At 40.6% G+C, this 21,632-nt stretch overlaps 2 protein-coding genes across 4 annotated transcripts; both read right to left on the bottom strand.

Moving 5' to 3' along the window:
* Nucleotides 1-12: 12 nt before the first annotated feature.
* LOC127373928 (tumor necrosis factor receptor superfamily member 12A) lies at nt 13-7,939 on the bottom strand. Its single transcript, XM_051418845.1, has 5 exons — nt 7,672-7,939; nt 3,236-3,334; nt 2,983-3,126; nt 2,071-2,119; nt 13-1,563 (listed from the first exon to the last, which is right to left on the bottom strand). The coding sequence occupies exons 1-4, from the start codon at nt 7,751-7,753 to the stop codon at nt 2,079-2,081; spliced, it is 366 nt and encodes a 121-aa protein (XP_051274805.1). The 5' UTR covers nt 7,754-7,939; the 3' UTR covers nt 13-1,563; nt 2,071-2,078.
* Nucleotides 7,940-9,413: 1,474 nt separating this feature from the next.
* On the bottom strand, nt 9,414-21,203 carry rnf40 (ring finger protein 40). 3 transcript variants are annotated; one of them, XM_051418835.1, is made up of 20 exons: nt 21,124-21,203; nt 20,483-20,631; nt 20,154-20,321; nt 19,461-19,776; nt 18,371-18,571; nt 18,072-18,193; nt 17,725-17,871; nt 17,312-17,386; nt 17,075-17,194; nt 16,767-16,946; nt 16,501-16,636; nt 15,598-15,719; nt 15,160-15,425; nt 14,904-15,021; nt 14,614-14,763; nt 11,871-12,083; nt 11,658-11,783; nt 10,758-10,898; nt 10,523-10,624; nt 9,414-10,134 (listed from the first exon to the last, which is right to left on the bottom strand). In XM_051418835.1, exons 2-20 carry the CDS (start codon nt 20,618-20,620, stop codon nt 9,958-9,960), a joined length of 3,018 nt encoding a protein of 1,005 aa, XP_051274795.1. In that variant the 5' UTR covers nt 20,621-20,631; nt 21,124-21,203; the 3' UTR covers nt 9,414-9,957. The 3 variants fall into 3 exon arrangements, with proteins under 3 accessions (XP_051274795.1, XP_051274794.1, XP_051274793.1); XM_051418834.1 differs by having other exon boundaries at nt 11,871-12,080; nt 14,892-15,021; XM_051418833.1 differs by having other exon boundaries at nt 14,892-15,021.
* Nucleotides 21,204-21,632: the final 429 nt, after the last annotated feature.

Below are 21,632 nucleotides of genomic sequence, written 5' to 3' on the forward strand. Positions count from 1 at the left end.
ATCAGACTTGCATTATTATCGGAAGTTGTCAGTTTTATTGTGAAAATACATTTGGTACACAAAGAAGTTTATAAGATTGCATTAAGTAAAAGAAGCCAGTGCATGTACAGTATATACAATTAGAAATAGAAAGCAAGAGAAATAAGCAGGAAATGTTAGTTATTGCTCAGTATCGTCGTTGGCTGGCCTGGCGGAAGTTTAACACAAATCTTCACTGGAGTCCCTTTAAAACTGTGCTTGTCATTCGCAGTCGATGAAAAAACAACACTGCGAGATACTTTCAAATAAATAATATAAAAATCTAAAGAAGTAAGGAAGTATCTGTATTCTAAGTGATTTTTCTGCCAGAGGGCAGGCAGTTTACCCACAAGCAGACAGATCCAAAAATATGACCTGAAACATTGTCAGTCACATTAAATATCTCAGTAACCACATAATGCATGATGTTTGGAAGATAAACAACATCTTGAGCTATAAAAAAGTGAAAAACAACAACCCAGCCCACCATGGTCTCGCTGGTTTCAATGGCTACAAAATTACAAACAGACAACTAGACACACATCTGTTTGCCTTGTGGCAGATCTGAAACGACAGGTCAAGAGTTGGCAAGCATAGGGATTGTGTAACTCCACCTAAAAACACTGTAGGTGTAATTTTCTTCACTACAGTACATTCCTCGCAGCATTCCCACGTGTTAGCAGTTTGAGATTGTATGTCTAGTGTTTCAAACATCCTACCCTACAAGCGCTGGGACATTGACGTGCGAATTCTGGGGTTGTGATAGAGAAAAATCATCCTTAAAAACCTAGTAACATTAAAACAGACAAGACAATATTGTAATGACCTGCAAAACAGGGTCTGTGTTGGTCTCAGGAGACCCGGTAACAGTGAACGAGTACAGTTTGCTCCCTTAAATCAACAGCTTTATCACTGTGTGAGGCTACTAAAAGAACTACTATAAAAGTAGCTACATTCAAATGGCCTTAATGTGCCTAACTGTATGTCTTATTCACATGTTGATTTATCTTTTAAGAGGCTGTTGTGGTAAAGGACCGGCAGAGAGACCCCGTCTAACCCATACTGAATAGCAGGAGATCAAACTGCAGCCCAGCAGGCAGCAGTAGCTGTGTTACATTCATTGGAGTCCTGCTGGAGAACAGCACAATACAGGATTTGGAAAGCATCCATCTCTCTGAGGAAAGGACTGTAGTTTTTTCTTACTTCTGAATCAAACATCTGTAAACCCAGATCAACATCTTATTTAAGTGGAATATAAAAGGCACGCTAAATCTTTAAAACTATACCACTAATATAATGTTGTTACTATTCCTACAGAGGTGTGAGAGTTGCTCGTTGTTAAGTCCTGTGGTCACTGTTAGACCTTCACAGAGCGTGAGAACTGAGCATGTCTCTGCACTCAACAGTCTAATAAATAAAAATGGTCCAATTCTGGTCAAGAGATACCCTGCAGTCAGAGTATACAGTTCGTGGTCCAGAGGTTCCTCCATCCGGCTCTGAACCAGTCGCTCCTTCTGTCACATCTGTTTCCAGAGGAAGATGAGGCTGTGGAGGCCATGACAACCATTAAGTTCTCTTTACATTCACGTTATGTCCAATGATATGATATGAGTTATATTTTAGTATTGAAGCTGTTGACATTTAGTTCTTTACAATCAAACCAGGCCAAATCACAACTGAAAGAACCCCAAAAAAACCCCCAAAAAACAAGCACGCTGTTGATTCATTACATTTTGGTCCTCAAACCTTCATCAGTTGAACTTAATATCTTCAAATTTATATCCTTATTTTTTCTATAGTTTTTGATCCAACACCTACATAAAAAACTTCCTGGTATTCAAGAACTTTGTAGTAATTGTTATGTGCCAAATAACAAAAACTATGTGGTTAAACTTAAAAAAGAAAATGTTTGGGGTTTTTTTGTATGGCCAAAAAGTCTCTAAAACACCTGTAGACTGACACTTTACATGACGTAGTTCTTCTATAATGCAGGTCAGCAGGTGTCATATATTAGTCAAACCCTTGTTATGACAAAGTGAAAATGATACTTACTGAAATGTTTAAGCTTGATAAAGTGGCCCTGCTGTTTCTTCAATGGGTTCTGTAAGAAAGCAAGACAGAAATGAGCTTATTCCCATCCTAGCAAAGTGACTGCATATCTAAATTATCTGTAATAGACCTTCTTCACAGCAGAAATTTTCACTTGTCATGGTAGCAAAAGCATTAACAAAAACATTAATGATGGCTGAGTCCCAGTTAGCCGTGACTGTGACAGTGAGCCAGCAAACACAATAACAGGACCCTGAAGCTGAAGCAGCTGAATGGAATTCATCATTCATTTAATTGTTTGCACCTGTGCTTTTCCTACTGTGACGCGTTGAAATGGCTTCTGTAAAAAAAGAGGCCTATTGTCTCTCAATATCAGTGAACAGAAGAAAGTTATTTTCTGTGCCATTTTTTTGTTTGTGACGCAGCTGCAAAAGTCTTCATACCAAAAAAAAGTGAACCGCACACAGCGTGAACGTGTTTACCGAGAAACGCTTTGCACCAGGGAGGTGACATGATTTTTAAAAGATTACCCAACCCTAAAGTAATATTTGTCATCAATAACTCATCCATGTTTTCCTTTAACGTCACACAAATCTCCAAATACTCCAAACGCAAATCAAAACACAAAATAAGGCACCGAGGAAAACCTTTCTTTTCTGGGATTCCAGAGCAGCATGAGGAACTAATACAAACAGATCCCATAAAGTTCACATCTGTCACCTCCTGTTGGTGGAGGAAAGACTACACTTGACACTGCAATTTTGTTTTGTCAAAGAGAATTAGATTACACTTTCAGTTTGGGAACATAAGATACTTTTCAATTCCAGCCATTATTTGTGATTTAGGCGCCTTTTTACATAAAAACAATATTTCTGCTGCGCTTGTACATCTCAGAAAATCTTGAAAGAATCTCACCACGTAGAGGCCGCTTGTGTGACTTGCGCCGATGCACCATGACCCCGATGATCAACGCAGCACCAACCAGCACGACAGCCAGCACTGAGAAACTGGTGATGGCTGCCAACTTCCACACATCAGATGTCTCCTCCACAGATTTACCTGTTTATTGTACAAAAACAACTTAGACTGCAGCATTGAATGAAAGGATGCCACTGTAAGACTGAACCATGGCACAAAGTAATTCACATTTTCTAGTTCACTGTCTTACATGTGTTGCATGATGGGGTCTTTGGGTACTGCTTGCATGATGCACACGGCACACAAACGTCCAAATCTGAGTTCCAAAACTCTGAACTGCCGCACTGACCTGCACACAGAACATCAACATCATCTATTAGTTCATATTTTTCAGTCATTCACAGGGACACAGTGAGTCAAAGCTGGGCACTGGACATTTCTTTATGATTAATGAAATATATAACACTGCTTCAGGCTATGAAATATTATAATGTGAAGGTTGCTTAATATTAAGACACCGATGCAAATGTCCAATATTCCAGAAAGGGCCAGTGTGTTGGATTTCATGGCATATAGCGATAAAGTTGCAGATTGCATCTAACTGAACACCGCTTGCGTCTGTATTTGGGCTCTGAAGTGTGTTGGAGAAACTTTTGGTCAAAAAAATGCAAAAGGCTGTGTCCACAGCCAGTGTTTAATTTGTCTGTTCTGGGCTACTGTAGAAACATGACAGTTAAACATGGGGGCTCCATGGAAGGCGACCTGCAGTGTCTGTAGATACAAATTGCTCATTGTAAAGTAACAAATACACAACGGTTCCTATATTCAGGTGATTATACACGAATGAAAACATACCAATGAATATTATATTTGTTTTCTGCCAATACATCCTCCTAAATGTTACACACTGCACCTTTAACAAAAATAAAATAAACTATAACCAGGTGACATGCAAAAGAAAATTAGCAGGAATCAGCTAATACAGAAAAAGGTGTGGTTTGAACAGAACACGTGCAGAACTTTGCGGCTTTCTTCTTCTCATAAAATGAAACTGGGAAATTCCTTTGGGTCAGGCTGCTGATGCAACTTAATTGCGTGAGGGAGAATTACTCAGTAACCTCTGCTGCGTGAACGGGCAGGCAGTGTGTGAAGAGCAGGATGTGTGTTCACACAAGTGCCCTTCCTCTGAATTGTTTTGCTTCTGTATACGTGTGTGACTTCCAGAGAATGAACGAATGTGTCTGTGAGAAAGAAGTCGACGGCGGTTTGAGCTCAGAGAGAAAATGTCTACCTCTGTGGACACAATGGAAAGCTTCATCTCTTTTATGGTGGCCAGACAGATGAACAATTAAAGCTGTGCACTTCCTAAAAGATAAGGAAGGAATTAGCCTGAAGATGTGACACAGTTAACACAGATAGAAAGTGCTGTGTTGTGTAGTGTGTGGTTTTCTCTGCAGGTACTTTGGTTAAGAGACACATATGCATTAAGACCACGGGGTCGTGCATGAAGTCATACATTTTGTGAGCTGAAAGCTGAAAAAACACCAATACAAAACAATCTTACAACATAATAAGATGAATGAAACAATGACACAGCTACAGTAAGTGTAACAAGGAAACAGATATTTGATCGATAAAATGATAATAATCTTTCTTCCTCATCTGTGTCACACATGTATTTGCATTGACACTGGTCCATTATAACAAGGAAACAGCCTAAATTGAGTCATCATTAGTGGTAAGTCTCCTGTTCAGACTGGTTGCTTTAATCATCACTGAGAGCAATACCAAAACTATCAGAGGCGAGTTTGACGTAAACCAAAAGCAATGAAATGAATGTGTGAAGGAAACTGCGGCCGCTTCAGTAACAACAACAAGTAAAGAATATTGTGAAATAGAGCTAACTTTGCATCACAAAGTCAAGTTAAAACGATGTGTGAAACCATAGGAGACATAACAGGGTTACAGGTACATATATTAAATTAAACAAGGAAATCACTTCAAATCAGATATTTGAGAAACAAAATGATGATGATCAATCTTCGGTCAGTGAAAAGAACATAGTGCTGCACATAAAGCTATATACATGTTATCTATTATATGGTGTCAAGTGTGATTCCTGAAGTGCAATAACATAGTGATGGACACAAGTAAAAGTCCTGCATTCAAACCTTGTACAGAAATATTAACAGCTAAATGTTCTTAAGGTTTGTGAGCTGTGTATTATTATTATATGTTACATTATTGGATTAATACTGTTGCATCAGTGCATATGTAGCATTTTACTGTTGAAGCTGGTTGAGGTGGAGTTAATTTTAGAGAGCAGTAATATAGTCCACTGGTTTCCAACCTGGGGGTTGGCCCCCTCTGGTGGGTCACAAGATAAATATGGAGGGCCGTAAGATGATTAATGGGGTAGGAAATATGTTATACACAAATTTGGAAACTTTGTGAAATATTAGACATCTTACCTCTTAAATAGTTTCAATGAAACCATTGGAGAAGTCTATGGAGGAAATGTCTCATGGGAAATGGTGGAACTGCTAATAAATCATAGACATGTCCTAAAGCCCACTGTTACGTCTGACAAGGATCCCCAACACGCTGCTTTTTAGTAAGGAGTCACCATCCAAAAACATGTCGAACCACAGGTTAAACCTTTAAAAATGTGTTGTATATTGTATTATATGATTATAAAGCATATAACTTCAACAAAAAGGCAAGTAATAGTTGTAGCTGTCACATAAATATAGAAGATTTACCCCTGATGGGGTAGAAGTATAAACATGAACAAGTGCCTCAAAATTGTACTGAAGCCAAGTGCTTGAGTAAATGTACTTAAATGTTTCTACCACTGGCAACTTTTCAGTTATCTATTAATCAGCTGTTTGTTCTATCTGTTAATAAAAAATTGTGAAAATGTCCTAAAGCCCTACCTAAGTGCTTGTTCTATCTGACAAACTAATGAGTTTCAGTTTACTAAGACAGAAAAGCAGAAACTTAACCGAGGAGTAAAAAAACCAGTCCTGACGGCCGAACGTCTGAGTAAGCCTGATGATGTCATAGTGATGTCATCTGGGTTATCGCTGTCTTGAGCTTAAGACTCAACAGAAAGACTGTTACACACCAGAGGCATGGAGTTTGAAAGAAGTGGGTCTTTAGGAGGCAAGGAGGGTCTGATGAAAGATGCAATTAAGTTGCCATATGGGAAATATAGGATCCAGTGTTTCTAGAGTTTAACCCATAAGTAAAATCAGTCTCTTGTAAGTTCCCAAACCTTATGAGAGTGTAATACTAAATTGCTGGAGCACCCCTTTAATTGTGTAAACTCTAATTCAATTCACCTGTTTTGTCTTATCGCTCACAACCAAAACACATCCAGGAAGAGCTGAACCTGAGCCTGAGTCACAAATGTTTAAGAGGGTGTATGTGTGGGTCTTTAGCTGGTCACATTACACAGGTCGTTATTAAACCAGCTGCAGCCAAAAAGCACCTGCTCAAAAACTCATGTTTGAGGCATTCTGACCTGTGACTCTCTGGTTATGTTAGAGCCACATGTTCTGGCCCCAAAGGACTCTCCGTCCTCCATAGCCTGCCCGCCTACAGAGCTTGACTGACTCATTTTATTGCTGTGGTCACTGTTAAAATGTGTCACAGTTCTTGTAAGCATTTCTCATGATGATTTCAGCCCTACATCATCCAAGCAAGTCCAGCTGGGTTCAAAAGGTCAGTGGAAGGAGAACTGAACCTTGACTGCTGGCTGACCCAAACCACATCTGAGAAGAAGTGGTTGCTCAGATCAGACAACAACCTGCTAAAGCTGCAAATTAAACAATATTCCAACCTTGTTTTTGAGCTTGAGTTTAACTTTGAGGAAACTTTAAGCATCTGTTATCAACTGTCACAGAGGTTTCTTATGGTTCAGCAGCGAAAAACTGGGGAGTTTAAAGCCATTTCTTGTGTTCCTGACCAGAAGACTTTAAGAAATCTCAGCACCTAGACCGACAAAGGGTGTTTTTGGGTGTGGGGGTGCTGTGATTTGTCACAAATGGAAAGGGGGTGGGTGGATCAGCAGCTGATGTCCAGATGTAGAGATGGTTTCACACGGGACAGAATCTAGATCGAGCATGTTTTGAGTTTAGTGTGTTAAAATGCGTTTGGTAACTTTAATGCCTGAGGAAATGGTCCTTAACCCATGTAATTATTCAAGATTTAATGTTCCCAGTGCAATCCGCGTCTGGTGCTCTCCACTGGGATTAAATCCAAACTTCAGACGGCTATGGAAACAAAGTCAGAAAAACTCTCTTTTTTTCCTCCCTATGAGACAGTAAACATGTATCCTTGTGCAGAAGCGGACACAGACACTTCACACTTTCCATGCAGCCTGTCCTTCTCACCCAGGGGCACGGATGGACGGGGTGAAATAAGGCAATCGGAATGCGGAACCGGTGAGAAATGCAGCTGGTAAAGGAAGCGGCTTTGTAAGCAGACCCACTATCTGACTCCATTATAGGGAGAACAGACCACCAGAATTGTAATCCATGTTCACCGGGGGAGACAATGATACCCCAAATTCGGACTTGAATAAAATTTAAAAAAAAAAAAAAAGACAGAGCAATCAATAAAAAGAATTTTACATAAAAAACATGAATTTTGTTAGGGGGAGAAAAATGGTATTTCACTTACTTTTCTCTGCGCTGACACCATAGAAATTGGTCACAGCCGCTATAATAAGTCCGCACAGCGCGCAGAGAGCGTTTGAAGCCATGTCGTCTGCGGGTAAAAAGCTTCTCGCTGTCGGCTACACAATTCCCGAAAGTTCATCTGATTAACAATCCGTGCTGGGTTTCAGCATGGAAAAGCGAGCATCAGAGTGAGTCACCCGGAGGAGTCTGCGCCTTGTTTTAATAGCGCACACACCCACGCTAACAGTTCAACTCCTATGAGTCATTTCCTATGTACTGTACTGCTCGGATTCTCTTGTGCGCACTCCCCGACTCACAGGAAACTCCTCTACCATAGTAATGTGGTTTCATTTGCTTTACTTCAAGTGAAAGTTTCAATTAAAACCACCTCAGGTAGTTTCGATACATGTATTTTTTCATATTTCATGGGCCACACCCTGCAGGTTTTTCCTTCACATTTTTTTTTCTTCCCTTTTTCACCAGAGAGTCTGTGTAGTCTGGACTTAATAGTGTTCTCATTGTTATTACCACGCCTGTCGACGTCATTCCGTCCTTTCTGCCAAAAAACACAACTCTCTGGCATGAGAGTGGGTCCCATACACAGAAAAAAAAAAAAAAAAAAAAGAGGAACAGCAACTGAGGCAAAAACAGATGACATTCACGAGAAGAATCTGCCTTTTAAAGCCTGAGGAAGAAAAGTCTGCTCAAAGTTAAAAGTCAGATAAGCTTTATCTTTGTCCACTCGAGTGCCCCTGAGCAGATACAAAACAGCTGTGATGCTCTTTTGCTTTTTGGTAAACTGACATTTGAATAGTGAGTGTGTCCCTGACGCTGGGTGGTGTTATTAATGTCTGGGGTTGGGTGTTGCCTGCTGCTGCAGCACAAATATGCAATAACAAAAGCCAGTGGACGCACGCCTCGGAGTGCTATCACGTTGGCCCCATGTCACAGCATTGTCTCATATTTTAATGAAGACCATCAGTTACTACGACAACATCTGTGCTGTGTGGCACACAAACGATCACTTGGCACTGCTACTCATTTATACAGGTTATGCACATTCATATGCGTAAACAACCTCTGCCCATGTATTATTACCAATTCTTCTTCTTTTGCCAAAAGTCTAACTTAACTGTTCCCAAATGCACGATAAACTTTTTTTTTCTTTTTTTCACATATTCACTCTTTTTCTCTGCAGCCTGGAACTTTTTTTTTATGTGTGTGCTACATGGTGCGAACTGCCTTTCCCACAAGAGCTAACGTCAAACAGACGCTAACCAACCTCCCAGTAAATAGTTCACATCATCAGAACAGAGGAAAAGGAGTTTCATTGGCTCAATTAGACTAGAAGCATGTTGTTAAACAGATGTTTTTGTACTCGACTGTCACGGCTAACCTTTAGGAAAGTGGTCTAAGAGGACCTGGAGCTGCAGGGCCCACTAAGGACACCCATATGAGCTGACTTTCCACTGCAGTGATTTCATCAGTAATGAGGCACTATAAGCTGCAGATGTTGTGTCAAACTCTCCAATAGGAACCATGGCAACAGGATGAACACACACAAAGGACCTTGCCCAAGGTGATCCAAACACTCCTGTATGTGCTGACTGGGTGCCAAACTAGCTGATTCTTCTCAGGCATTGCTAATACTATAGCCTAACCAAGGAAGTTTAGACAATTGTGACTGTTGAATTGTATATATTAGAAACATATTTAGCTTTACAGATGCAATCCTCAAGTCTGTAAAGGATGGCTTCTTTTAATTTTTGTTTAAATTTCAGCTTCACTGATTTTACAGGATTTCCAGCAGGACAAAACAATTCAAAGAAACGCCTCAGGGAGACCAAGCATGTACCACTGCACTTCCAAGTTCTTCAATACATTAAAAAAAAAAAAAAAAAAAAAAGCTAAAAGACATATTTAAAAGTGGGCCCAGTTTGTTAAAAGAGGTTGTTTAACATGGCAAGAAGGAAAACAGTGCAGAGCAGCTCAACATGTAAGAATATCACTTTGTGCACAAACAACTGCGTTTATTAACTACAGCACAACACTCTCAGTCAGATGTGTAAATATCTGTTTGGTCACCAAATTAAATCACCAACTGGCAATGATGATGTAAAACAAGTCTTTCCAAAGAGATTAAAATGGGGAGACACACTCAGCTGATATCCCCCAAAATGTCTGCCTCTTTGAATAAATCTTCAGTTCCTTTGTCTTTTCTCTATTCTTTTCCCTCCTTTGGTTCTGTCTACTGTTTTCTCTTTTCACTCCTCTGCCCCTCTGTGAATTAGGTGATGTAGATGCGGTGAAAGTCGTTGGCGCCGAAGGCACAGTTGCACTTGGGGCACTTCCTCTGTCGGGTGTCGTAACGCATCTTCAGACATTCGTAGCAGAATACGTGGAAACACTTGGTGAGCACCGTCTCCTTGTCTCGTGTGTTGCAGCAGGGGCAGCGCAGCTTGGCCTGGAGACAGATAAACACATTGTATTTGAGCCAAATGCTGCCTTGCCAACATTGTTATTACCTCTATCCATTGTATGGTACCATAGCTAACACTTGAGGGTGTAACAAGTACAATTCTTGATATCCCCAAAGCACAAAGCGACTATAATAATTTCAGGTTTGAGCTCACTTTCTGGCCCATACTCATGAATGAAAAACTGCCACTGCCAGCCAATCAAGGAAGTTACAAAAGGTGTACTATTTTACATTAAGACATATTACTTTTTCACTGTCGACAACAGTCTGCTGCAGATTGTGCCAGAAAGCTGCTGGTGTTTTTATAACTCCCTTGCTACTAACAGATATTGATTAAATTCATAAATTTCTCCGCGCAAGAACGTTTTCTCACCTTGTACTGGTTGATCTCCTCCTGCAGGATCTCATCAGCGTCAGAGTACACCTCCACCTTCTTCTGTTTCTCCAGCTTCCGTCTCAGCCTGGACAGATCCTCCTAGAAAGCATCAGGGAAAGGGTTGTGTGAGACAGACTCCTCATTGTGATCTTCCAATCAGAACTTCAGGAGTAACTCGTGTGAATCTGGAAAGAGTATGGAGTGATTTTCCCAAGACTAAAATACAACATACCTGTGCTCGTTTCAGGTTGCTGCTCTCCCTCTCCCGGGCTGTGCGGTTCTCAGCCACAGAGACCTGGATCTCCTTAAGCTTGGCCTGTGTGTGCTCCAGCTGCACCTTCAGGTCCTCTGCCAGCTGGGCAGCCTCCACCGCCTGCAGCAGGGAAGGAACCGGACACACTCAATAAAAAAAAACAACCTAATGATGAGATTCCTGAGCTGTAATGTAGCAGTGGTAGTAGTAAGCTTGGATAAAACATTCTGAGTCTGTTATTTGTGCTTCAACTTTAGAGATTTGATTGAGTACAAACTTAAACAATGGCACTACTGGTTTCACGTTTTATGCTATTTACTGCAGACTGTGTGTATTTTCCATCTCTGACGGCCATTTTCCACAGCATACCATGTTTTTAGATCCCCTTTCATGGCTTCCAGGTATCCACTGGTTTCAGTTAAAGTAAGCGACCACTTCTGTGAGTTTTAACTGTATTATTCATGGTTGTTCCTATTTCAAGAAACATATTTACATAAGCAACAAGATGACCTCACTAGCAGTGCCCCAGTGCACAAATGCAGTCTTAACAGGTACTTGGGCAACGTTAGCAACTACAAGAAATATGTCACAAACAGGCACTTGACTACTCGCAAAAACTGCGAGTATGAGAATCAGGACAGATGGTGGGTTTAATTTGCTAACAATGTAGCTCATTAATGCAATGTTTTGTAGTAAACAACCCCACAAATTTTGGATGTCAGAAATGTTCCCAAGCACCTGAAAACACAGAAATGATGAAGTGTAGAAGTATCACTTTCAGCACATGCTGCGGTTCAGATCCTCTTAAGATGCTGTTTATATTTAGGAACATATGACAACAATCTTAAGTGCAACAGCTGATAAGATCTCTCTTATCACCTTTCTCTTGTTGAGCTCTAGTGCTTGTGTCCGGACAGACAGCTCTTTTTCCAGAGCGGCAAGTGTGCTCTGGAGGACGCCCTCTTTTTCTTCTAGCTTCTGCACAACCAGCAGCTGGGCATCCACCTGGAGAGTGACAGTTAAAGCATCAGTGCCCTGATACAAGGAAAACAATCAATGCTGCATTTTCCAGGTGAAGAATTTACACATCACCTGGGTTTTGAATGTGAGAACTTGGTCAGCCAACTCTTCCTTCTCCTCTTTCAGCAGCTTGTAGATCTGGTTGGATTTGATTCGCTCACTCATCAGCTTGAAATTGGCATCGTCCTTCTCCCGTAACTGTTGCAGCAGTCGGCTGTTCTGCTCCTGCATGTCCTCGAAGGCCTGGCCGGTTACATCCATCTCACTCAGCAGGGCTTCCTCCTCCTCAAGAGACACAGGTGTCAGGGATCAAAAACAAGAATATTGCTTCTGGACTCAGAACTAACTTCATCACCATTTTTAGTTGTTCATATAAAGCTTGCACTCGGGGGGTGTGAGTGTTAATTCCAAGTAATATTCCCCTCAAAAGTGCCACGCTTCTTTTTAAAATATGTTCTGAAAATAGGTAAAACTAATCCACGTGTGTGAAATAAAAATGTTTGCACGTTTCCATTTATTTAGTTTTTAAACAGATTCAATAAGAAATACTAACACAGTTCAATGTCTGGTATCTCTTAGTATGAAAAATCGCAGATGTGCAAAGTTGTTAAATTTGAGTGTGCTGTCAGCATATTCCCTAATGTGATTAATTACATTACACCTTCATTGGCCGATTTATGACTATGCATCTCAAGGTACAATCACACCTGGTTTGTTTTCTGTGCTACAAACATTGCTACAAATTTTACTTTGCTGCGTTTGCTTCATTTTGGTTCACTTTGCCCACTTACAAGCCAACTGGGGCCTATAAATAAAAGTCATATGAACTCACAAGTAGCTTGTTTATTGGATAGTTTTGGCAATCTGTCACCCCAGCACAGTTAAATTCTGGCAGCCAGGAACTGAGGGGAACAAATCAAACACATCTGAGTCCAAAACAGTTTAGTTGCTGTACTTTAACTTCTTACCACTTAAGACGGCAAAAGTAAAAGAGCCGAATTAATCAGCATCAGTCAAGACTGTTTTACCTACTGTTAATTATGTTCTGCTAGACCTCTCAAGCATGAGGAGCTGTAGGCTTTCAGATCAAAACATCTGTCTGTTTAATGCTCATAAAATGGTATGGAACAACAGTTAAACAACTTAAAACACTCCATAACACTTTTGGTGTAATTTCCTTTATTTAATTTAACTAGATTTAATAACAGTCTCAGTGCTAATGAAGAGGAAACCTGCATTGTTTAGGTGGTTGTGCAGTTATCTGCTTTGTACCAGAGTTCATAGATTCAAAGAGTAAATGCTCCTTATGTGCATTGGGTAAAGATAATAGGATTCATACAAACTGAAGAGACTGATTATATTTAATATAGCACTATGGTCAACAGCTGAATGAACCTTATCATGACACGCTTACATTATTTAATGTGGGTGGATCCACTATCTACGCAACACAAGTTTTAGAATTACGACAACATTACTTAGCCAACTTTTGACCCCAGTCAGTTAATGGTTTTTATATTTTCCATCTCTTGACAGCCTGCTCTCTTATTCCCTCAGTTTTCTGACGTACTGAAATTCCAGAAGAGGGTCTCAACATTTTACAAGTCAGCAAAGCCAAGTAAGTGAGCTCAGATGTGACAGTGCTTTACATACTTGGAATTTATCAGGGTGGCTCAACCAAAAGATTTGCCCCACCCAAAAAGATTTTTTTTTCCCTTCATTTTTGCATTTATATTTTTCCTCCTAAATGTCAACATGATCGTTTCATAGCACCCCCCCTCCTTCTCATGGAGCAGATTTAGACAGCAATGCAAATAATTTATGCCAGATAATAAAAGTTGCCTCTCAGAATGACTAAAAAACATTTATGTTGTTTATCTTACCAAGACTACAAAGCTATTGACACGATTTAGTGCAAATTTTGTTTGCCCTTTTCCTTCCAGAGCACCAGCAATTCTTAATAATTTACACATTTAAATAAATAATGGCAGAGCTTTAAAAGATTATGTTATCAGAAAATGAAGAAAAACTAACTTACAGACACTGTCAGAGCTAGAATGCGATTATGTTTGCTTCTTGTATTAAAAAGGTTAAGAAAAGTAGTTTAACAGATGTTTGGACAACCCAGAGTGGCTTCAGGGTAAGCAGTTTTCTTTTTCACTCTTTTTAACAACACAGCTGCCATGCTTACAGCTTTCGGGTGACAAGAGATCATATATCTATAATTGACATTTGAGCCAGAGTTATCAGAAATAAAAGCACTAACACATTTTGCTAGCATTACATGAACCAGCTGATCAGACTTAAAATTGGAGGCCACAACATCGGCTTTCAGTTCCTCTTTTGTTGTCTAAGATTAGGAGACAAATCTTTCATAAGCAAATGCGACACTCATTGCACTAGTTTCATTCTACAGCTTGCTTGCTGATATTCATATCTGGTGCTGTCCCAAAAGTTTAAATTTGACATTTCTCCAAATAGGGCTAATGTCTTCATGTCTCATTTCTTGCTAGTATGAAAATCTTTCAACCGCATCTTCTTGAATAATGTCAATTTGCTGCTATGACCAATTATAAAAATGATGCATACGTGTTCAGGCTGAATTTAAAATCCCTTTGGATGGATAAAAGCTGACAACAAATATCTTTCTGCTGCTACACACTGCTGTAAAATAGACAAAACAAAAAAAGAACAAAAAATATATGGAGAGGGTGTTGACTCTTTTCCACTGTTAAAGCATGAGTGTACTAGACATAACTAAAGATAAAAGTGGTAGACACACTGATATGTTTGAGGGAACAAAACACACACATACCTGCTTAGTGGCAGCGAGCTTCTTCTGCAGATGCTCAATGGTCTCTTCTGCCACTCGGATCTTCCTGAGGGCATCTTCATCGGCCAGCTTCTTGCTTTCCTTCCTCTCCCTCTCCTCCAGCTCTCGCACTCGCATCCTCAACTCATCCACCTGGGCGGTTCAAGGTAGGGGGATAGGCATTGTATATAATTATTTATTTGTTATTAGCAGCTAACAAAGAGATTTTTGTTACATGCAAAAAAGGAAATGTGCAAAAGTATGAAGAAAGGACAACACACCAAAGAACAAACCTCAGCTTTAGATTTGCGTTCAGCTGCCATAAGCTGCACTTTGTCCCTCTGCTCCTTTGGAGCCGATTTATACATGTCCAACAGCAGCTTCATCTCTTTTTGGGACTCCTGGGCTTTTCTGTTGGGTTAAAGAGGAGAAAGAGTGTATATTAACATTAGCATATCCCATCAGTGCAATTAACTGAGTGCTTGTATTTTACCACAAATGGGTGATTAAGGCCAACCATTTTGTTATTATAAATAAAGGGGGATGTACTTGAGTTCTACTCGGAGCATCTTCAGTGTGTCCGAGTCCTTCCTCTTCAGCTCATCGCTGCGCTGCCTCTCTCTCTCACGTTCCCTCTCTCGTTCTCTCTCAGCCTCCCTCTCCCTCTCTCTCTCCCGGGCGCGCTGTCTCTCCAGTTCTTTCCTTCTCTCCTCCTCCTCCTCCTGGTCCTCATCCTCCTCTTTCTTCACGTCGATGCTGTCACTCGTCGTCTCCTCCAGAATCAGCACCCCTGTGTCGCCACTTGGACAACGCAACTGTCGAAAAAGCAAAAATAATTTTTAAGAATTACTATATTTTACTGATAAATAAAGTGACACTGGTTATAAGAAATGTATCACAATACATGTTTTGGTTTTGCTTAGAACAACCCTCTGAATCTCAGTGAACAAAGGCAGAAAAATTTTGACAGTGAATCCCGTCATCTACCTTGTTGATCTCCATCTGTGTTTCCCGCAACTTCCTCTTATAGCGCTGCACGTCACCTTTCAACTGTAGGTTGTGGTTCTGAAGGCTGCTGATTAAGTGTCGCATCTCTCTGTTGATTGGTCCTGAGAGAGTGAAGACAAAGGATGAGAGACAGACATACTCAGAGCACCGTCAACGTGTGGTTTGGTTTTGAGTCATTCAACATTATCTGTTCTGTAAATGATGAGCTCAATTGCATGGTGCACAGGAGTGACATCATGACATAAATGATACACTACTTTACAATCTGTGCTAATAAAAGATAAAAATCCTCAGGTCAAGGATGTAACAAACAATCAACTCATGATTTGGAACAATTCACATTCTTTCACAATTTTAAGGCTGACTGAAAAATATATTTTTTTATTTCTCAGACAAAAATCTACAAAATACATTTTCTTTATCCAATTAAAGAATCCCTTTTCATTTCTGAGGAAGCAAAAAAACCTGCATATTTTCTTTCCTTTGTAAAAGTGAAACTGAAAATATAACTCCAAAAAATGGCCCTAATGACTCTTACTCTTACACACCTCTGATTATAAACAGGATATTTATGAACACATCTTTGCACTACTACAGCTACTGACGTGAGTAACGTGGGGCATCAAACAAGCAAGTCAGTAATAAGTGTATCACGATTCATTTTTTATGTTACCAATTTGAATTCGCAATATATCGTTAAATTCCTATCTTCCAGTTACTGTAATTTACAATGAGTTTGCACTGATCTAATAACTAATCCATCTCTACATGCAAGCATACATTTACAAATACAGTATATACTAATTCCCCACACTATGGCATTATTTCCTTTTCCTCTTCAAAGACTTCTTGATAGATGTGATGGTGTGTTTCAAAAGGTACCTGCTTGCTCGTTGGCAGCCAGGTTCTGCTCAAACTCGATGCGCAGCATCTCATACTCTTTGCGCACCTGGGCCAGTGTGTCCTCCAGCTGGATGACCTCAGTCCGCAGCTTCTTCTGAAGGGACAGCTCATCACTCTGAACAGTTGGAGACAGTCACACATTGCTGACTATATTGCCAAGCAGTGGTAGTAACACACGTTTTATGTTGCCAGGACAAAAGTCAGGGATTAACTTTTCTCATTTTAGATCAACTTTGTAAATTTACCTCCATGTGCTCAATCTGGCGTAGGTGGGCATTCTTGGCAGTGAGCAAGAGGGCTCGTGCCTCATCCAGCTGGGTTTTCACCCCGAGAGACTCATTGTACAGCAGGGAGAACTGGGACTGAAGACATTTGTACTCTAGAGTCTCCTTTACAACCTCTTCTGGAATATTACGCAAGTCCATCTGAAAAATCAGGAGATGACAGTGAGGCCTAAGATTTAAAAATGACTTGTCTCCAGAATATGAAATGGGTTTTTGATAATCATATGTACCCGTGCTTCTAATGGAACAACCAGAGATCATATCTTTACCTTGAGCTTCTCGCTCTCCCTCACAGCCTCCTGGAGCTCCACCTGCAGTTTCTCCAACTCTGCCATTCGGCTATTGGCCAACTCCTGGTTGTGCTCCAACTCTGCATTGAGACTCTCAAACTAGGATAAAAACAAACATCTTATAGATAGGAGAAATGTGCATGGTATAACTTTCAGTTACATGCAAAGATATAGACATACATCACACAAAATAAATTACAATTAATTCCTGTTTACCTTCTGAATGTTCAGTGTGATCTGGCCTCCAGGTAGTCCACCTGAACTGCCAGTGCTGCTGTATCCAGACTTTAGCTGTAGACAGCAAATGCAGAACATAGGTAAAAAAAAACAGACAAACATGACAGAAAAACATGAAAGCACACATCCTACGACATATATCAGATAATGCTCATGTTTAGATAGCTGATGCAAGTAAGACCACTCCATCAATGCACACGTGGACAGCGAGATGTGCATCAATAAGAACAGTTGGTTTCACAAGCTTTGATGCTTAAAACCTTATCACTGTCAAATAATTTATATGAGAGAAATAACAGCACAAGCCTACACCTTATGGACAGAATCACATGCACACACTCTAAAGAAAGAGGCACAGACACAAAAGCATAGACAATTTCATACAAATGTACCTGCTCCATGGCCTCTGCCAGATGTTTGTTGAGCTTTTGTTCCCTATTGCGGAGTTTCTCAATATCCCATTGCAGGTCCTCCACTGTCGTCTCCATCTCAGACACCTTGGTCTCAGAGCTGGTCACCTTGTCCACTAACTCATTGTACTGCAATAAGAACAAAGGCACCACAACAGCTGTGTCATGAGTTTCAAGTATACACACCAAAAGCAATAACTACATTGACACAGACGGTTTTACAATTTTCTCATTCACATACTCTGTGATACACGCTTGCATGCCCACACACAAGCACAAATATTAACCATTTACAGTGACGCCCACTAACAATGCCAAGGACACTGTACCTCCATGGACATCTTGTGGTGTCGGCCCTGCAGGAGAGTGGCCAGGTCTCGCAGTCGGCTGTTCTCCTCCTGCAGAGTGTGGTTCATGTTGATGATTTCAGACTGGCTATCATCTTCATATGCTGCCAATGAAGACAAAGGTAGTTGTGCCAAATTAGAGTGGAGCTTACGAGTGTCAAAACACCATACTCACATTTACGTAGACCAACAACTCGATAATAAAACACAATTAGTAGCAGATAATTAGTTTTAACGGAGGATATAAAATGTGCAGCATGTGTGAATGTCTCCACAGTTACCTGCAGCCTGGACCTGCTTGCACATGCTGTCGATGCGGCTGTGCAGCCTGTCAAAGACACAGACCAAGCAGGCGATGGCTTCCTTGCTGAACTGCATGCGGTCTTGGAGGTGCAGGGTGAGCTCCTCCTCGCTGCTGTGCTCCAATGTAGCCAGGAAACCTTTGGCATTGTCACTCAGGGGAGGAGGAGGCGGCAATGCATCTAAACATAATAGGAGGTGGTTATGTACGAAGTTGGTTTAAATCCGCAGAGTGGGTAATAATGTGATCAGAGCATTAACTTTCAATCTTTAGATAGAAAAATGGAAACTGTGTGTGTCCTCATTAAAACTTAAAATATGTTTGAGTTCCAGCCATTGACTGACGGTTTAGCATTTTGCAAGTTCTCTGACATTTAAAACATGAAGCAACAGATGAGGCAAATACAGATAGAGGGAGGTTAGCACTACTTATAACAGCCTGAAAGTCTTCATGCTTCTTGCCAGACGAGTGTACCGAAGCATAAAAGGGAAGTCTTTTTCACACCTCCAACATGTTTTGTCGCTTGTCTTTTAAGATACTTTTAGATTCAGTAATACTGTTTCAGCCTTAAAGCCCCTTGAGACAAATTGTGTTTTGTGATACTGGGCTATACAAATAAAAGTTGACTTGACCCTCTGCCTTTTCCTTCATTTTCACAGCAGGTGTTTTCACTCTGAGAGAATACACATCAATCACCTTAACCAGACTAGGATTCTATCAGATGTTTTATTGGTATTTTGTGGCACATACATGCTGTTTGATTTCCATCTATCCTTATGTGTAAGCAATAAAATGATGAAGCAATGTGTTTTTGCAAAAGCTTCACAAAATTAGCAACATGTGTAACGTTAAACAACAGTAGCAACGTAACAGAAAGAAGGGGTTTTAAGTTAGACACAGGAGGGAGACTGACCTAAACGTAACCTAATGTGGTGTCATACCCATGTAACCACTTTTGTTCGAATATCATTAATATAAAATAAAGTAATATTACAGATTATATGGTCAAATCAAACAATCCATAAATACAGTCAGTGATGGAGCAGCTTGGTCAGAAAAACGCTGCTTACCTGTTGTTGAGTCCTGTGGCGGCTCTGTGGGCGTCAATAACTCTTCTGACCCAGCAGGAGGAGGGGGCTGGGGCTGCTGCTCCTCCTGGCGCTCTTCTGGACGCTCCTCCTGCTGATGCTGCTCTGCCTGCTCCCCTTCATTCAGGGCCTCTGGGAGTGGAGGTGGAGGCACGGCAGTTGCTGGTGAGGTTAGATTAACACCATCTTCCTCCATTGGTGTGGGATCAGGGAGCGGGCATGAGGGTGGAGCAGGGGTAGATGTCAGCGGAGCTTCTGGCTCAATACGTTTGCGTAGAACGTGCACACACTCTTCCAACTGCAAATCAAAAACACAAGATATAAAAAAAAGTTAATCCTCTGGAAAAAGCATTACCATGGGTAAATGTTTTGTGCAACAAACATCAGAATTTGTAAGCTCTTTTGAGTATCATTACAATGTAATAGGTAATCTATTATTGTTAAAGCTTTTAGCCTTTGTTACTGTTTACAGATGAAGAGTAACAGGAAAGGGGGGATGACATGCAGCAAAGAGGCTGTTGCAGACTCAACCTTAGTATATGGTGCACCAGTCTACCAGGTTAGCCACCAAGACACCCCTAAACTTAACATGGTACATACCTTTAATAAATCAAGTTTCAGCTCAAAGGTGTTTATAATTAGTTTAAAACAATGTAAACAAATGTGCAGAAGTACCTGCGACCAGTAGCGATTGACAATCAGCAGGGTGGTGTCATCAGTGGCTTGTCTCTTCTCCAACTTCTCAATTTTCTCTCGTAACTCATCCTCCATCGCCTGTCTCTGCTCCAAGCGCTCACACAGCTTCTTATTCTTGAACTGGAGGACCTTCATGTCCATTTCCTCCTGCACAGAACAAATACAGACACCGAGGTGAGGAATAACAGGGATTCTGAATGTTGCTGAGATGATGTGCAGTGTCACATTAGGTTGCAAATTCACTGTAATGGAAGTGGAAAAAAAGAAAAAAGATTAAAAATAGTGAGCGTAAACACCAAATGACTGACCGTGGAGGAGACTCCAGCTATGCGTATGGGCTCAATGAGAGTGGTGGTGGTCTTCTCCTCTTTTTTGCTTTTCTTCTCAGGTGGGCCAGGGGGGCTGTCCCCACCTGAGGGACGTTTTCCTCCCCCAGCACCTGACATCGTGTCTTCCCCTGCAAGAGATAAAACACGACATGAAATCTTTGCATTGGTACAGCTTTAGGGAACTACGGATTCGTTTGCAAATGGAGAACTCATTCATTTGATGTCAACTAGCTTTGTCCTCCAGTACAAGCGCAGGGCCACTGGTTTTAACTAGTTTACAACTAGAAACTTGTGATGTTTATATGGAAACGTGTGTTCAGGAACGATTAAGCGGACCGATATTGTATAAGCCACAGCCAAAGAAGCTGCCGACATTTTTTAATTTGCCCTTTTTTTTGCTCAGATTAACGAACATTAGCGAACCTGCTAACGCTAGCTATGCTAATGCTAACGTTAATTCTGCGAGACCTGTTAAGCTACACGGCGCTCTTTGTACGACGTATTTAATGTGGTGGTTTTTATTCACTGACCATCGAAACATGCGTAAGATAATCTGTAGAGAAACTCTAAATGCACACACATATATAAACCATTGTGTGTCAAATATCAACGTTACAAACCTTCACAAGGAGCGAGTGAAAATGTAACTCAGTGCATCCAGAGGAGCTACAGGAAATTACGACAATTAACTTCTTCTTCTTCTTGGTATTTTTCTTTTTTTTGGCGGACTGCAATCTCAATTTACAGGTGCAGACCGCCACCTACCGTACCGGAGTATGTAGAACCGGATCTAGTTAAGTTTTAAGTGTATGAACAAAGTAAATAAAGAAATAAACAAGAACTATATTCTACTAAACAATTTTGTGTTTATTAATAAACACATAAGCCCTCTCTGTGCCTCCCAAACCTTCTCTCATTTGTCTCTAACATCCTCATCCAGCCTCTCTCACCCTTTGTTGTAAACTTACCCTCTCTTCAGTGCATTACATGTTCTACATTTTCACTTATATTACAATGCACACATACTTGTGAATTTACCTTACCCGATAACAATAATGTCTTATTTATACCAGTGTTATCAGATCTTATAGATATAACTACCTCCTCTCTTCTATTTCTTCCTGTAACA

The sequence above is a fragment of the Dicentrarchus labrax genome, unplaced genomic scaffold (genome assembly GCF_905237075.1).
Source record: "Dicentrarchus labrax unplaced genomic scaffold, dlabrax2021, whole genome shotgun sequence".
Lineage (NCBI taxonomy): Eukaryota > Metazoa > Chordata > Actinopteri > Moronidae > Dicentrarchus > Dicentrarchus labrax.